This window comes from Pyxicephalus adspersus, chromosome 5 (assembly GCF_032062135.1).
Source record: "Pyxicephalus adspersus chromosome 5, UCB_Pads_2.0, whole genome shotgun sequence".
Classification (NCBI taxonomy): Eukaryota; Metazoa; Chordata; class Amphibia; order Anura; family Pyxicephalidae; genus Pyxicephalus; species Pyxicephalus adspersus.
Window position 1 is genome coordinate 98,705,621 of NC_092862.1, and position 18,118 is coordinate 98,723,738.

The window sequence follows — 18,118 nt, forward strand, 5'->3', positions numbered from 1 at the left end:
ACTTACCTTTGCATGATCCAGTGTGTATTATTTATGCCTCAGGCTATATTTCAGAGATGGGTGCTCAGGGCCCTCGCATAACTGTTGCTGTCTTCCATTTCTCTGTGTCTGATCTGTCCATGGGGTGACAATCACTACTTTTTATTGGTGGTTTTACATCCACTGCATTTATAAATCTGTGATCGGTGTGATTACTTTGCAGATTGCCAGGCAGCCGTTCCTTTTTTGATGGCTCTGATTGCTGCTTTTTCTGCAATTCTCACTTCTCATTCCACCTGGAACTCAAAAGAGTGGGCCACGTACACCAATTTTAGGTATTGTGATCATTTATTCTATTATTCAAGTGATTAGAGAAAGGGCCATTTCAAACTAGCTGTGAGTCATAGGGCCTAATGTATTAAAGCTCTTCAAAGCTGGAGAAGATACACTTTCATAAGTGAAACTGGGTGATCCAGCAAAACCTGCAATTAATTTCCTAAAAGTAATTTGCTTTTTGTTAGCATGTTTTCAAGCCTGGACCAGATTCAAGTGAATGGAAGAGGTTGGGAACCATTTTTGCACATGGCTGCAGCATATTGTGTCATGGTTCTCAAAAGCCACAAATCACTGTAGGCTGCATCGATGAATGCAGCCGCGGGCAAATCTGTGTACAAGCAGTGCAGTTTTTTGCAGATTTTTCAGATTTGTGATTAGTGTCTTCTAAATGCAGTAAATCCTCCATAACAAAAATCTGATCTTTTTTTTAAACTTGTGTTAAGTGGAGGGCAGATTTGACAAAATTGGCTACATTTTGAGAAAAATAAATTTTATTTTTCTGCAAGGTATTGTGTTAATTCCCCCACCTCCTAGATTGTAAGCTCTTCGGGGGAAGGGTCTTCTCCTCCTGTGTCAGTCTGTATTCATCTGTCATTTGCAACCCCCTATTTAATGTGCAGCGCTGTGTAATATGTTGGTACTATATAAATCCTGTTTATTATTATTAATAATAAAAATAATAATAGTAATGCTGTGCCACCCAAAACCCTGCTATGTAATAACTAAGCATACAATGTTTATCCTCAGTGTGAACAATAAAGTTACAGCAAAGCCAGAAAAAAAAACAGCGCCAGCTCAGCGTACTCGCTTTAACTCCAACTCTCCGCCCACCAGACAATAGAGATACAGAGACGAAGGACAGAAAGTCCACGTTAGTATTTCCTATCGCCTGATACACGTAGACTAAGTCAGAAGTGATTGGACAAGGCGGGTCAGATATCCGGTGACGTCAGTCGTATAGTATAGGGGGCTGTGAGGAGTGCGACGTGTCCCAGTGATCAGAGGCCGGGGAGCGGACAGTGTCTGTGTGGAGCAATACAACACGGTAATTATACGCAGACTTCGGGGTGATACGGTTTATATAGTAATACTATAGACTATTGTGTGTATATAATTCTCATACGGCTTGGTACGTGGCAGAGCACGGTGGTTACTGAGGTATCTCTATAATACATTATACATGGCTGTGTATATTATAACAAGGATAACATAGGAGTGTCTTCCGGGTAATGGAGGTGTGTATTCTATTACAGTGAATGGCAGGCCTTGTATCAGGATTATGGAGTATTTATATTATATTTATATTATATAAGGGCCATGCCTCCTGTGCCCTCCCCTCTATCCTATCTGTATTATTGAGGAACCATTATCATCCAGGTCTCAGGGAAACCTTTCTAATAATATCTGTATGACTATTGTGTAAATGACACCATAAAAATGAGCAGAAACAAAGATAATAATATTGTCACATTGGAAGTCAGTGGATTCCTGGATGTGTAGTGAGATGGCATTGGTGGACTGGCACCCAGCTGAGGGGCCCCGGCATGGTTGGTTCAGTCATTGGTGAAAGGCAGAAATTGCTAGAAGATTTCTTGTCACCCTTCAGAGGAATCCTAGTGATCCATAAAACCCCGGTTGTCAGGTTGTCCTGTATTTCTGTGCCTTGCTAATCTGTTACTTATAACCCCCTGTAATTTATTAAATAAGATTTGGGAAGAGTGTGAAATCTATGAAACAGGAAGTAAAGTGAAATTTCATGAATGGGATAAACTTGCAGAACCGGTTCCAGTGATGGCACGACTTTTCCCAAATTCTGGATTTTGGCTGAGTGCATTTTCCCCAAGTTTTGGTTATGTTTGCATTCTTAAACTTCACGTTTATTATCGGATGATCAGTATTTATCAGATAATTATAGCGGCTCTTTCTAAACAAAAAATAAATCACATCTTATATGCAGAGGAGTGTGTACTGCCAGAATCTTCCTACAGATAACTTTTTATCACCGATATATGTTATATGGTCCTCTGTGCAGTGTTCATTACCAGCTCATCTTCAGTGGTAGAGGAGGGTGACCAAGCACCTGGAAGATACAAAGGAAAGGATTCAGAGACCAAACAGATCAGTGATTTTGCTGCTTCTAAGGCTATAATGTACAAGCATGCATGGGGGCAGAATCTCTTCCTACCCAGTGTTTAATACCACTAGAGGAGGGGCTAATGTTCACAGAAACTACAACCGTGGGGGTCATTTAATGCTGCCGGGACAGGTGATGTCCTTTCTGTAAATAAACATACCTGTCCGCTTGCTTTTTTTTTTGAATACTGTACATCAGGCTGATTACATATTGGTGTTCAGTCATTGTCCTCGATATTACATGAAGGAGGTTATTTATAAACTAATGTTCTGGTCTATAGAGGAAGACAATTGCTAAGTATAACTTTTTAGATTGAGTATGCTTTCTATACATTTTAAATGTATTTTAACTTTTGTAACTTTTCTTCTTAAGATACCATGGACCAGGTTATGCAATTTGTTGAGCCCAGCCGTCAGTTTGTGAAAGATTCTATCAGACTTGTGAAGAGGTGTACCAAGCCAGACAGGAAAGGTAAGAAAAGCACTGTGTTGTAAATGTAAGGTACAAAATGGTAGGTAATGGTAAGCAGTAGGTTAGGGGTTAGGTTATATGGTGGCACAGTGTTTTTGTTGTACCTGTGTTTATGTGGGTTTCCTACATTGGCTGCCATCCATATCCCAAAAATGAGCAGTTGAATAATTAGCTTCCCATCACAAATTGACATTAGATTGTGTTATGGACATCTCTACAGTAGAGATATTACAGTGTGAACCCCCTAAGGGATGAGTTAATGATATGACCGGGGAGCACTACGTAATGTGTCGGTGCTATATACATATTAGTAGTAATGTTGTATTGTAAGGTGCCTATTTGAAGAATTTTAGGTAAACTGGTCAAGTTATAAAGGTGTAAGCATCAGGTAAACAGGATCTCTGGTATATATGTGGGCAGCATGGTGGCTCAGAGGTTAGCACTCAGGTCTTTGCAGCGCTAGGTCCCAGGTTTGATTCTCAGGCAGGACACTATCTGCATGGAGTTTGCAGGTTCTCCCTGTGTTTGCGTGGGGTTCCTCCAGGGTATTCCGGTTTCCTCCCACATCCCAAAAACATGCACTTAGGTTAAATGGCTTCCCCCTAAAATTGCCCTTAGACTGTATTAATGCCATATGACTATGGTAGGGACATTAGATTGTGAGCTCCTTTGAGGGACAGCTAGTGACATGACTATGGACTTTGTACAGCGCTGTATAATATGTTGGTGCTTTCTAATAATATTATATACCACATATAATTTACTCCATAGACATCATCTATGTGCACAGATGGCTGCAGTATTTTTTTTCTTACATTAATGGGATTATCCATATGCAAACATTTTTGTAGTTGTAAATGATCACCTTTATGCATCCTTATCATATTTCTATGAATGTAAGTAATGATTGTAGGTTGTGAGCGGTTAAATGCAACCTCTTATGACTACCATTGCCCCTTATACTGTTCCAATAACTTTAGTGCTTTGATACACTTACTAGGAACAAGTACTTAGTTCTGGAACTTTGACTTTCATGATCTGCAGTCTTGTTCCAGGTTTGTTTAAATATAAAAAAAATGATGCCTAAAAGGTAATTGGTGATCTATACTAATTTCAGAGGCTGAGATGACTCTTAACAAGGAACCCCTTATCTTCTTGAGTAGCCCAAGCGAGAGCTTTCTTTAGAAGATCTGTACATGAAATGAGAACCTAAAAATAATGTTAAACATCCTGCTTACAATTTCCACCAAACACTTTCCAGCCCATTAGCTATTGCTGTGTATGTGTTGTGTTTTTCTTCTCTTGCTATATAATGGATATATTTTACTTTTGCAGAGTTCCAGAAGATCGCTATGGCAACTGCAATTGGATTTGCAATTATGGGATTTATTGGATTCTTTGTAAAACTTATTCATATCCCCATCAATAATATCATTGTGTAAGTGGTAAACTAATTGTTTAGGACTTGAGTGCTTGGGTATTTGCCAGAAATTGATCACCAGCATTGTTCATCTTGGTGTGTGTCCAGGTCTGAATTCACAGGAATTGTGTAACTGCATGGTTAGATGACTGGGGGGGGTGTTAAAATATTTACGTGGGATTTGTAGTCAATACAACTGTTAGATAAATCCATCTCGCAGACAAGATTTCGATCTAGCTTCTGGGGTATTCAAACCCTCTTTAAAGTTCCAAACCTCAATTTACAGTTACTTTGGATTAGCTGTGAGCTTCTACATGGCCAACGTTTGCTTCAATACTTTTTCAAGTTAACTGTCACCAGCAGTAATTGCTTTCCACCACTAGATGTCCTCATCCTCCTGGGTTTAATAACTGCCAGAGTTTTTCAATGCATTCTCTGAGCCCTGGCTTCAGGACAATTGGTCCAGGACAGTGTGGCAGGAAAAGGTGCCCCGGAGGAGAAGATGAAGAGCTTGTGGTGTTACCCGAAATCATTATTATTAATACTATAGATATCTAAGTGTTGGGTGGCAGAAGGTTGGTGTGTTTGAGACGTTAGAGACATTAACCTTTGTTGACTGACAAATCTTTTGTTTTTCATTTTAGTGGCAGCTAGACTTACCCGGTTCAGACAACAGCAAGGACTCTAAAATTCGCATTTGTGTAAATGGACGAGTGCTGATTTGTTTGTTTTATGTATATTTTTTATTTGGCCTGGTTCGTGTATTAAAACTCACAAAAGACATTTTGTATTTTCTTTTTTTATTATTTATTTAGACTGAGTTTGTAGAAAATGTCCCTTCAAGTGTTGATGGTGCAGAATTCTGTTATTGACCGTCTTATCAAAGGGCATAGTTTACCACCATTGCATATCTGACTACTTCTAAGTTTTCACACCTTGCTGAAAACCATCCTATCTTTGCTCACTAAAAGTAAAATGTCCACTTTATTTATAGCTCTGATACTGGCAATTAATAAGCACCTCATTTTAATGTATCAGCTTTTATGTGATTGCTTTTGTGTCATATCACACATATATACCCGGAAATATAAGTGGATACTTGGCATCTCCTTATTCTACGCTACGCATGTTACTCTATATGTAAACCAAATGAGATATGCGGCAGGCAGTGCGGGAGCTTTCTCTTTTCATGCAGTTAGAAAGGTGGACAAACAGGAAACGGTTTACAATCCTAAGTGGCCTTGCAGTACTTTGTGTGCTGGTGTTACCCATTCCCTATTCTCTACAAAGGTAGAAAATATAAAAAAGCTGCCCGCCTTGGATAAAAACAATGGAAATATTCATGATTTATTTAGTCCAGAGTTGGGTGATAAAACATATTGGACAATGAGATTACATAGTATACTCCCTACTAGTAAAAACCTTGCAAACAGGTTATGAAATAAGCTGCTTTGTCATTCATTCTGGCTTTTGACCCTTCTAATATGTAAGTGAGAGCCTATTGGCATCCCAGTCGAAAGCAGTGGGTTTCTACAATGCGTTTACAGCATACAGCAAAAAGTACATTGTAAAGGGCACTAAATGATACATAAATATGGTGCAAAATACTACTTCTCTATCCAAAATGTCATCATAAAAATATATGTAAAACATTGCCGTGAACTCCTAATAGATTCTGCGTTGTACAGATAAAGTACACAGAGCTATCCAGTCACCTCCCTGACCCCCCACCTTTCAGCTGGTCTCACTGGTAATTGATCATAGACTAGGATCTAAAAATTGCCTTTTAAACCTATACAGCTGTGGTTACATTCATGTGACTTTGCAGTTTTTAAGAACACAGAAATTCCAGTACATGTGTGAACCAGACATGAACGTCAGAGATTTCTACTTAAAAAGTGCAGGAAAATGGACACATTTAAATATGTCTTCTCTACAGGTAAATTGGGTCCCCAACTTAAATGAATGCCTAGCTTGTCCTTTTAAGGGTTCATCACACTACAGGTGTCTTTAATTTAGAGACCAACGGTGCATCATCTCTTTTGTCTGTCATTAATAACTAGTCACTACTGAAGAGAATCCTGAAGGTAATGTGATTGGTGAACAAAGGAAAAGCATGAAATGTTGCTGGCAGTGTGTGTGTTTAGAACTTGGGCCTTAAAGGAAATGTTTGTGAAGTTAAAGCTAAGTTCTGATCCCTTGGTGGAGACTAAACCTGGTTGAGCCAAAACCTTTTGTGTATACACTGTTCACAACACGTGGCTGATGCTGAAACTATTGCATGTCATCCAGTTGAAGCTTAGGTGTATAGTTCATGTAATGAAAGTCTAAGAAATAAGGTCAGTCAAGGTTACAGGGTGTTGGGGAAAATGAGGGGCTCTCTACTTTCCATTTCAAAGCCAAGAAATACTTGGCACCCAAAACCTACAAAAGCCCATCTATAATAAGACAACAATCAATATTACATTGATGTTCTATGTGCAGTATAAAACCTTTTAACAGTTTTCTGGAGAACGAATGCCCATTCTACACTCATGCACGGGAGTCTTTCCATTTTTGGCACCTTTCTGGTTTAAATCTTTTTTTATTCATCTTGCCAAATTATTTGTACTCATTTGTTGTTTAGTTTCTTTGGCTTTCCATGAGGTGGTGAATTAAAGTGTTTTTAGGATGTGTTTTCTAAGACCTGGAAATCGAAGTAAATAGCCTCTTGAAATCCCACATTATGTAAGTGTACAATTAACTTCCCTTCAGACGGGCTGAAAGTGAGCATACAAACAAAAGCAATGCTGCAGCACACTGTGAGGCTAGGAGAAGAAAGCTAATGTCTAAATACTATACACAGAAGCTGCACACAATAGGAAAATAACACGCTGTAATATTGTACACATATCAACAAACCCTGCTGGAATAATTGCTTTGACAAATGGAGCAGAACCACATGAAATGTAGAAATTGTAAAGAACAGTGGTGTGTCTGTTTGATTTTTCAGCTTTTGAATGAATGAGGCCATTGTGTCCTATTTTTGTATGCTTTTGTCAACCTTTCTTAAAGGGCCAATGCATACGATTGAAGGGACAAAATCTTTAAGATTATTTCAAAGGACAATCTTTCTAAGATAGGGAAACCTTGGAAATAGCTTTCAGTTCTTGTGAATCCCTGCTATATTTACTATAGCCATAGATCACAGTACAATAGTGTAGTGGTTAGTAGCAAGAATGTCTATAAAATACTAAAAAGATCATTGGTCAGTCACAAATTGTTTATTCCGCAAGATATCCGGGCTGGGAAACACTGGGAAATACCAGGTGTCCTGGTAGAAACTGGAGTTTTGGGCCCATTCTCACCAAAGCATGGTATGTTTTAGTGTTTATGGGTTCCTGTAATGTGGTTGTTCATCAAGGTAGATTGATAAACATTGTTTAGGGACTGCTGTACTCAAGTCAGATATTCACCATAAGCGTGACCATTCATATCCAGCAACAATTATTTAATGTCTAAGATAGCCGTCCTAGGATTTCAGAACATAAATATCTCGCCTGTTGGAGCTGGTTTCACTTGGTGGAACAGTGGGGGCTAACATATGGGACAGAAAGACTACTCTGGTTTATCAAGGATAATGGAAACCTTTAACAAAAAAGAAAAAGATGGCAAATAAAAACATACACAAATGGAAAATCTTTACATTTATTTTATTTAGAAAGAAATATATTTCCTTTTAGAAAGATACACCCAAAATGCTGCTTTCTTTTATGGCACTACTACAATTACTATATATATATATATATATATATATATATATATATATATATATATATATATATATATATATATATATATATATATACACACACAGATGTTAAGGCATTGTTGTATTCAAAGCTGCAATTAAAAGTAAGTGATGACATTTAACATATAAAAATCATTGCTACAATTTACTTGACATGAAAATGTCAAACCTGCATAAACTCTAGTGGTTGCCAATACCACCAGCACTTGTACAATATAACCAATGATTTTATAATAACATATATTCTAAGATAAGGGAAGAAGTGTCTTACTAAAGAAAGGTTATTGTATCAGTTTTGTACTACTGTCAAGCCTTTTGGTATTTATACACATTAGGCTTTTTTGGCAGTATAAAAACAAAGTAAACTTTTACTGAACATAAATAACTTTCTCACTAGACAAGTATTCTTCTATGCTACCATAGAATTTAAATGTTCACATAACACACTTGATTGGATACAATAATTGATTTTCTGGTTTCTCATTTTCTCTGATGCGTTTCACTTTAAAGCTTCCTCAGGTGATTCCTGGACTTGGTTAGTTTCATACAGTTACAAATTCAAGAAAAAGAGAAGAAAACAGTATAATAAATAACAATTGTATCCATTAACATGGGTAACCTAAACCATGATTGGTATAAGTAAGGAAAGTGATATATGTAGATGGAGCATACATATTCTGTAAATAATTATTAGACAAATGAGTGCTGGATGCATAAGCGATGTGATAACGAGTGTATCCAAGGGATCACCGCATGAGGTGCCTGAGCGTAGGGCTTGGATAAATAGGGTTTAAGAAGTATACTAGATAAATCAAAAGAGATTGTAATTCAGTTTGAGGTTTTTGAGGTATTGGGAGTGATATATTTCGTCATCTTACAATTTTCAAGTTGTAATTGAGTTACTGGTTCTGAATTTAGGTCTAGATTGCACTTATCGAATTGTTAAGTATATAGTTTATAGTGACATTGAGTTTAGTATGACACAGATACAAGGAGTTAACGTAGGAAACCTCAATTCTCCCAGAGGGGGAAGAAGAGTCCCTTGCACTATCGATGTTTCTTATAACCAAGGGGTTAACGTCTCGTATCTGTGTCATACTGAATTAAATGTCACTTTAAAATCTCGAAATCCCCTGAGGAAGCTATAAAGTGAAATGTGTCGGACATCAGAATATCAATTATTATAACCAATCATGTGTGTTATGTGAACATTTGAATTCTGTAGTAGCACAGAAAAATACTTGTCCAGTGAGAAAGGTATTTATGTTTAGTAAAAGTATATTTTGTTTTAATACTGCCAAAAAAGCCTTCTTTTGCTTCTTTCTTCTTCTAATGTGAACATATATTGTATATAAAATTATACCTGGTCCCCTCACAAGACAGAACAGGATGCAGGAATTCTTTATCAGTAGCTAACCTTACTTTTATAGTGTGGTTTCTTATTGACTCACATATTATAGAATATAACAACTGATATTGTTTTTTGCTACTACAAAAGAAACTGCAAAAATAGATTTATTCACTTTGTTCAAGTAAAGAAGGGCTCTCTTCCCTGCCAAGTATTTTCTTCAATCTAGGACCCCAGGGTTGTGACCTCTTAAACTCAGCCGGAATTCTTCCCTTTTTCTTATGAAGATTAAACTACATAAAATGAAAGCAACGAAATACTGTATTGTATTGTAAACACTGCATTACTTCCATGGATTCCTCCTTCACAAGATACAGAGAATTCAGGCTGGTGACATTTGTCACGTGGTAAAGAATTGGACTGTTACTATAAACCGAATACAAGATCTTTCAAGTGGTTTCTGAACATCCTAAAAGATTTGAACCCTTTCCTACTCTATTTACAATGGAAAATATGATTTAAGGATTAACTCCAAGGCAAAAAAATCTGAATACAATGGCTGGCCTGTGTATTCCTACTTCTGTGACATTTACTTCTTAGATCAGTGCAGTAATTGAGTGAAAACTTGTCTCTGTGCAGGAGCTTCATGTATTGGGACTGGTCCCTGCTGCTTTTGCTGCATGGTGGACAGGTCTTATATCCGCCTCCAGTAGTTTTTGATAGACAGCTTATAGTGGGCCGTCCTGCTGGATCCCCGCCCTGTCCTGCTGGACCCCCCCCCTCAGCTCTATACACATACATGTTAAAGGCATTACTTGCACACAAAGTGGATTTACAATATATTCTTTCTGGCAAAACATTAGCAAAACATTCAAATGAATATTGTGTTAGGCAAAACTTCTTATCTAAACCAGGCAGTAAACATTAACTATTAGTGGTGCTGTAGAAAATAAACACTAAAACAAATTTGGATAGAGTGGGGAAAAACTAGAATATCACTGGGTTTTTTTTCTATTCAGGACTATTTTTGTACAGGAACACAGCAATCAAAAGATGATGGGATGTTCTAAACCTTCCCCTTTACTTGATAAAGCAGGGAATCTGGCATTCTGTGAAACAATCTCCAGTGGAGAATCTTCCTGGTCTATGTGTTTCAAAAGTAGTAAATGATTCTTCACCAGATAATTTTTCAGTGAATGTCACTGCACTTCACTGCATTATAAATTGACTTGTTTGTATTACTTTGGATATTTTCCCTGATTCCCTGTCTGGCGAACCAGAAACCCAACAAGTGTTCTAATTCTTCCCAACTGCATCCAAAATGAAAAAAGAAAAGTTAAGAATGCACATACACTTCGAAGTACAAAACCATACAGATGGAAATTTTAAGGAATTAGTTGAATAATGGTCCAATATCTAACCAAACTTCCCAAGGTGTTGACAAAATCTAAGACACCCAATACAAATCCACTACTGTGACCCCTTTATCAATGAACTTTACATTTACCTTTCTCCTACATTCAAACAAATTAGCCTAACCCCGTTATATCCAATCCTGTAATATACAGAACACCCAGTTTGGCAAAGCTTTCTCATCGTGCATTTGGAAAATAAAGACAATTTATATGAAATCAGTCTGCAATGTAAAATGTCACCTGTATGTTAACAAATGTAGAAAATATAAGATTATAAGCAGTATTTCACAAAGTGATGATGTTTGGCTTTTACAGAGTTTCTCTTAGGAATTAGTCAATTTGACTTTTTTGTTAAAGTCTCCTCTGGAATCTCCTCCCATGGAATTTTTTATTCACCGATGGAGGATTTAATTCCCATGGTCCATACTATAGGACTGTCAGTTTCCACTGTAACAATACCACTCCCGTCGTAGGTATTGGAGGTGCTGACCAAACTTCCAAACTGCAATACTCCAGCAGCTGAAAATAGAGAAGTATATCAATGGTTACTTTACATAGTATAATATTTAGAGTAAACCATACAAATATTTATGGTATTGCTTCATCCCAACTGACAACTCTAGCAATTCCAGGAAAGTGATAAGACTGGAAAATAAACTTATACAATTTGACATACATTGACATATATTTACTATCAGCCAAGCCAATGCAATAGAAAGAAAAAAAAATACTTCCAGCCAATGGTGAAAAGAGCACAGAGGGAAGTTAATTAACATAAACTGATTAATAACTGAGTTTTCACAGCTGCTATCCAGAGATTTCTAGAGAGCTGCAACAAAAGAGAGGGTGTACTAGAAATTCTAAAAACCCTCCATGCACTTGTACTGTTAGAATAGCAGGAGGAACAACCTGGTTTTGTTTAGGTCATGGGCCATATAAGAAAAACAATTTGTAAAGCTTTCTGCAAACTTTGATCAGCTTTGTTACAGCCCACAAATCACTATTCATCTACAGTTTGTTGAAGTAAAAACAGATCCTAGTAAGAGTGCTATCCACTAATCAGAGACTTCAGCACTACACCATTCTTGTGCAAAACATACTGGAGCATTGGCCAATGTGTTTTGATAGTTTAGATAGCTCAGTGCTACTCAGTTGGGGTTCAAAAACAGATGGCAAAGGCTGCCTAAAGGATCACTTTAAAAAAGATGTTTGATTTATCTGTCATATGGGCAATCCTAATAAAAATTGCATGACTGACATTTACAGGTCAGGGCGACCCATGTAGCTAATATCCAAGGCAGCCAGCAAAATAAAAATGTGGGCAAATAGACTCAAAAGTTATTTCATGGGTTTCCCTATGTTAATTAGGTTGGGAAAAGCTAGCATAAATTATGCCTGTATAAAGTTTGATGAACATACTAAAAATTTTACCTAAAGCTGTTCATCAACTACAGCACCATAATAAAAAATGTTCTTCTTTTCTGCTTCCTTAACCTAATATATACTTGTAAACAATAGTCACAGCTGATTATGCAGATGATGACATTTATCTAATTTATCTCAATGTTCCTGTGTTCAGAATGTTTATAATAATTGGAGAAAACCCCAATAATGTGTATTCTAATAATCAATACATGCTTTAATAAGATAATAAATTAGCTGCGATTATATTCCATATACACCCGGAGACAGCTTTTTCTAGCACTTCTTTATTTCAGTCACTAGGTGGCAAAATTCACTTATATTTGTGCATCTGATGGCTTATAAAATAAATACTGGAACACAAGATGTGAAAGAGAACAGGCAACACAATCCAAGATTTCCCAAAGTGTCCTTGCGATTGTACAGTATGGAACCTTTTATGAGTACACTGATCTTAGTGATATCACGGTCTGATAAAAGAGAACATACCTTGATAAATTCCTTTTTTATATCAGGTGTTTTCTGTATTTTCACAGTATGGAATCAGTTATTTCATAAACCGCAGGAGTACAACTGTATGTACAGTCTTTTTTTTGGAGGAAAAAAAGGTGTAGAGTAAAGAAAATTAATAGGATAAAGGTCTTATTTCATGCTTCACAGGGGGCTTGAGGATAGAATGGCTGTTCATAGAATTAGAAATGTTGCCTGGCTAAAAGAAAAGTTTCAGCACCTATGGGGCAGTGTTATGATCTGGGGTTGCTTCAGTTGGTCAGATCTAGATACAGCAATGTGCCAAAATAAAATCAGTTAAGATGACTACCTGAATGTACCGAATGGCCTGGTTTTTCCATCAATGAATTTTTCCCTGATGGCATTGGTATATTTCAAGATCACAATTCCAGTATTCATCAGGGTCAGATTATGAAAAAGTATAGCAAGGAGCATAACGCATCGTTGTTACACATAGATTGGCTACTACAGGGACCAGACCCCACTGAGAATCTTTGGAATAAAACTGAAACATTTTTGCAACTTTGGATGGAATGTTGTGACATGGTATGAGCGGGACTCCCTCCACCCCCTTTAATGGTTCAGGGTCTTTTGTAAATTCAACACAAGAACAATTCTCATGACAATTCCTCTACAAATTTACTGTTGCCTACAATTGTCTTATCCTCAGATCAGTCCCATAAAAGTCAGTCAATTCATGAGTACCGACGTACGTACAGACAGGAGATTTAAAGTTATTCAAAAAATCTACAGCTATACAGGATATATGAGGAAGAAGAAGGCCCATGTGAAGGAGACCATTCAGAAAGCTGTTTTTAATGGATGACCAGGCCATCTAGGATGTGGAGTTTGGGAATTGAGGAATACAAAATTTTATTTTTGACAAGAAAAAGGTACTTTTGTTACCCAAAAAAATGTGATTCAGTAATGCTGCAAATTAAATATTAAGGATAGATCTACTTGTTCCCAATAATTTTCAGTCTGAGAACTGAAATAACACAATTCAAACTTGTGCTGATGCAATGGACACCTTGGAAATAATGGTTCTTTTTTGGCATAACTGAAAGATGAAATTGGTGAATATGGGAAAAGGAGTCTGGGAGCCCCACCTACTAGTTCAAAAGAAGAACACCCAATATTAATATGGAATATTTCATACTACCTGATAAAAAAATAGACATTAAACAAATATACACTCCCTGGCTTTAAAATAACCATAGAAAGCAGTTTTCTGATTTTTTTTTTCGACCTATGCACAAAATACTTAATAAACCAAAGTACGCTTATAATTACACTACAATTTATTCTGCCCACATTCAGTGCCATGTTTAAAAATGTTTACCTTTCATTTAACCAATTACCTATGTAGCACTGACAAACATTAATTACAAAAAGTAGTAAGCACACCACATGATACTTCACCCCTGGCTTCAAGCATACGCAGTACAAAAAAAGCCATCTTTATGGTGATCCTCAGGCCTCATTAAAGCCGTACAAAGTGGATTAATGTTTTAAATATGCGGATTCAGCACAGAAGACTCTTTACTATTTAGATAAATCCATCTTGTGGCCTAATTTATTATCTTGAGGTCTGCACAGTCAGCAGTAGCAATCCATGAAGATGTTTTATCAAATATTATCCAGGTGCAAGCTGCATGCTCCGAAACTGCAGGGCAAAGCTACATTAAACATTATGCTGGCGGAAATGGTAATACTAAGAATACGCATAAGGGCAATGAACTGTGGGAGCTGGAAACAGAAAACCTGCATCAATTCCCTGTGGCTGATATCCAGATGGTACACAGGAGTTTATATATATATTTTCATTTTCAGCCTCCTAAAATCTGATGTATGACTACTTTTTGTGACAAATCTTACGCTATACAAAAAGGTACTGAAGTTAGTCTTTCCTTACTATCTTCTGCCATAATTATTCTAAAAGTTTTAAAAGTATTTGTTTTGTCCAATAAGAAATGTTTAGTATTTTGATTGCTAGTTATGTTGTCTACATTTCTATATGTTTCCTTCAAAACTGCAAAAATAATAAAAAATTGACCAAAAACAACTACTTAAATCAAACCTGTAGTGGGAAACAATATATCAAATATGTCACTTTTGCAGGTTAGGAGTTACCTTCAAGTGCCTTTACATTTGACCAAAGTGTTTAAACTGGGGTCTGTGGAACCCCAGAAGTACATTGGTACCTGATGAGAGGTACTTCAGGGGCTGGAGGCAAAAGAGCAGGTAGTGGTGTAGCAAGGGAAAAACAGTTGTGGGGGTGTAGGAACAGGGCTGACATTGTCCCTTGCTTCTACTCTTTCGGTGTATCACAGAGAGAAGAGAGAATTGAATGGCCACATCCGTAAGCACCTGTTCCACTAAGGTGGAGATGGAAGCCAAGGAGCAGGGGGTATTTAACCTTGCCCCACCTCAATGACCCTCCTACCCCTCATTGCATTATTTTCTTTTTTATGGTGTCCAAGGGAACATATTCTGCTTTACAGATAAATAGTGGACACATGGTTCTAGAAATGACCTCAAAGAGGTACCTTCAATCTAAAGGTTGAGACTTTGTTTTAAAGGGATTTCAGTTTACTACCTGTTGTATTCCCGGCAAAATAGGATCGCTCTCCTTAATAAGGCAGACGGCAAAACAAGAAAAAAATGATAGTTTTGTCCATTTCCTATCTTATTCGAAAATGAAAAAGAAAGTGTTGCCAATAGATACATTTTACCACATAAAAAATCCAAATGGGTTATTAAAAAAGAATAAAATGTTACCGGCAAGAATAAGAGTTAAAGAAATCTGCTTGTGTTCATTACACAGGGATGACAAGATATTTTACGATGTGAACAGTCAAAGCAAAACACCATGCATTAACAAATTTAATGCTAGATAAATGAAGTCATTTAGCAAACTATTCTGACGTGTGTTGTTGGGAGTCCACTTATGATCAGGTTATGAAGGATGAATCAATATCTATTTCATGGTGGCTGCCTGCTAGTTTTTTTAATATTTTGTACCAACATTCATATAAGCAAAACCTTTGCTAGGGTCCTGTACCTACACAGTCCTACAATACTGACCCTACTTGTTTATCACATACAGTACCACCAGTTCTTTGTATCTTTCTTAGCCCTAACAAATTGAAAAATATTCACAAAGGCCTAAATCCTGATGACTATGTATTGTAGTATAAAACACACCAGGGTGCTGCCCTGTTCCTTCACCTGTGTTGGGATGTGACTAAGACACAGAATAAGGAATAACGCTGATGACCCCAATAGGGTTCAGTACCTGCTCATGTAGCCCACAATATTCTCCTTACTATATTTTAAGTATTGGACTCCAATGACTCACTGTTTTACCATGACTCAGGATAGATATGACAAATAAAACTCATAATCTATTCATTTTAAGGGCAATCAGTTCTATAATTCTGCTTCTAAAAAAAGCAAATGTTCTTTTAAACAAAAATTTAAAAACTAGTCATGTGTGCTCAGTCCAGGTACCTGCAACTTTTACATAATACTTTAGCACTCATTTGATAAATTGTACATTACCAAATTATTTACAACTATGCACAAAAAACTAAATGCTTTCATAAATTGCATTGTGAATGTGCCACACAATATTGTCATATATACAGTACATTGTACATTGTCCCATGTGGACATGAAGAAATGTTCCCTGTACCAGAAAAAACACTACTGAGACAGACTAATAAAAAATAAGCAAAACAGTTGTACTGATGTTACCATTTGCAGGCAATTTTCATTTACTATTTAATCTTTGACAAAGATTATTATAATAAAATAGGACATAATGGGTTACTGTGGGCACTTTAAGGCTCAGTAGTATAAAACAGCTCCTGTGTTCTACAAGCTAAAGCAAGTAGTTGGCATTCAACTTCACATTTGCTTTGGAGCTGCCTTTGTGATGGCCTACAATCCATTTTTCAAACAGTCTGATAAAGATTTATGTATATAAAACTATAATTTGTTTCCATTTCCAGGTAATGAATGATGTTTAACGAGCATTTATGATTAAATATCTGTAAAACTGGCCAGAAGCATTTTTCAAAATGCATAACGAAACATTATCATTATTTAAGATGCAAAAGTTATTTGTCTGTTTAGAAAACCTTGTAAAGAACAACAATTGGAAATGCACAGGGGCCATCGGAGAACTGGCAAGCGTTGGATTTAAAGACCAGGTGTAACACATTGGTCCACAAGGCCATATTGCAGAGGTCTGGTCTCTACCTGTTCTGTATCTAGTCTGGTGAAACAGTTCCCCCTCTTCTATACATCTGTGATATCTACACTAAAGGTGCGTACACACTTCCAATTTTTATCGTTCCAATCGAACGACGAACGATCGATTGGGCAAAAAGTCGTTCGTAAAAAAGTAACCAACGACGCCGACGAACGAGGAAAGTCGCTGGAAACGAACGACCGGACCGGCGGATCGGACGACGATCGTTGAACATCGTTCGTGTGTACGGTCGTTCGTTGATCGTCCATGTGCAGAGCATGCGTGATGAACGAACGTCCGTTCACTTTCCTGTCGTGCACATAGTTCCTCTATCGCTCAAACGATCGTATCTATTGTGTGTACAATATCTACGAACGATCGTGTCGTTAACTCTATGTGCAGGATCGGTGCTATACGATCGTTCATATATATCGTGCATGAACGTTCGTCGTTCGTTTTCCAACGATAATAATTGGAAGTGTGTATGTAGCTTAACAAAGTAGTACCATTTATGCCGAACTGCTAAGAAGAATAGGAGGAAGCTGCAAAGACCACTAAGATAAGGAGCGGAGGCAACGACAGTGATAGCAGAATTAGTAACCAATACTATAAAGGAAAGATGCACAGTAAGCCTTTTCCTGACCCCATTGCCATTGTAACCACTATACTGTTGTTACTCTGCCATAGAGTTGCCTACATATGGCCAACAAATTAGGTCTTAAACTGATGGAAAAAAAGGATGGAGTAAAAGGTAGTTTGTAGCATGCTGACCTAATATTGGCCAATCCAATTCCAAAAAAACTGTAATGGTAATCTTATTCCCATTAGTCTTTTTGAATGCTTTTAGAAAAAAAAGTAAAAAAATATATATAAACTAAAATAAAAATCGAATAAATATATTTTAGTTTTTTACAAATAGACACAAATCTGAGGAAGTCCAGTCTAATTAAATCACAAAACATAGCAGATTAACCTTTTTTATGCCCTTTGAGAAAAGTAGAGAGCTTACAATATACATTTGCAGTTTTTGTGTAC

General features: G+C 37.0%; 2 protein-coding genes across 4 annotated transcripts in view; one reads left to right on the forward strand and one right to left on the reverse strand.

The window, feature by feature from the left end:
• The first annotated feature begins 1,205 nt into the window (after positions 1-1,205).
• Positions 1,206-5,123, forward strand: SEC61G (SEC61 translocon subunit gamma). Its single transcript, XM_072412249.1, has 4 exons — positions 1,206-1,360; positions 2,822-2,920; positions 4,256-4,358; positions 4,985-5,123. Exons 2-4 carry the CDS (start codon positions 2,827-2,829, stop codon positions 4,992-4,994), a joined length of 207 nt encoding a protein of 68 aa, XP_072268350.1. The 5' UTR covers positions 1,206-1,360; positions 2,822-2,826; the 3' UTR covers positions 4,995-5,123.
• A 2,893-nt stretch (positions 5,124-8,016) lies between these two features.
• TPK1 (thiamin pyrophosphokinase 1) overlaps positions 8,017-18,118 on the reverse strand; it is a 254,941-nt gene continuing 244,839 nt past the window's right edge. For all 3 annotated transcript variants that reach the window (XM_072412252.1, XM_072412251.1, XM_072412253.1), the window contains one exon: positions 8,017-11,412. In XM_072412252.1, coding sequence (XP_072268353.1) covers positions 11,282-11,412 — 131 coding nt within the window. In that variant the 3' untranslated portion in view covers positions 8,017-11,281. The remainder of the gene's footprint in view (positions 11,413-18,118) is intronic.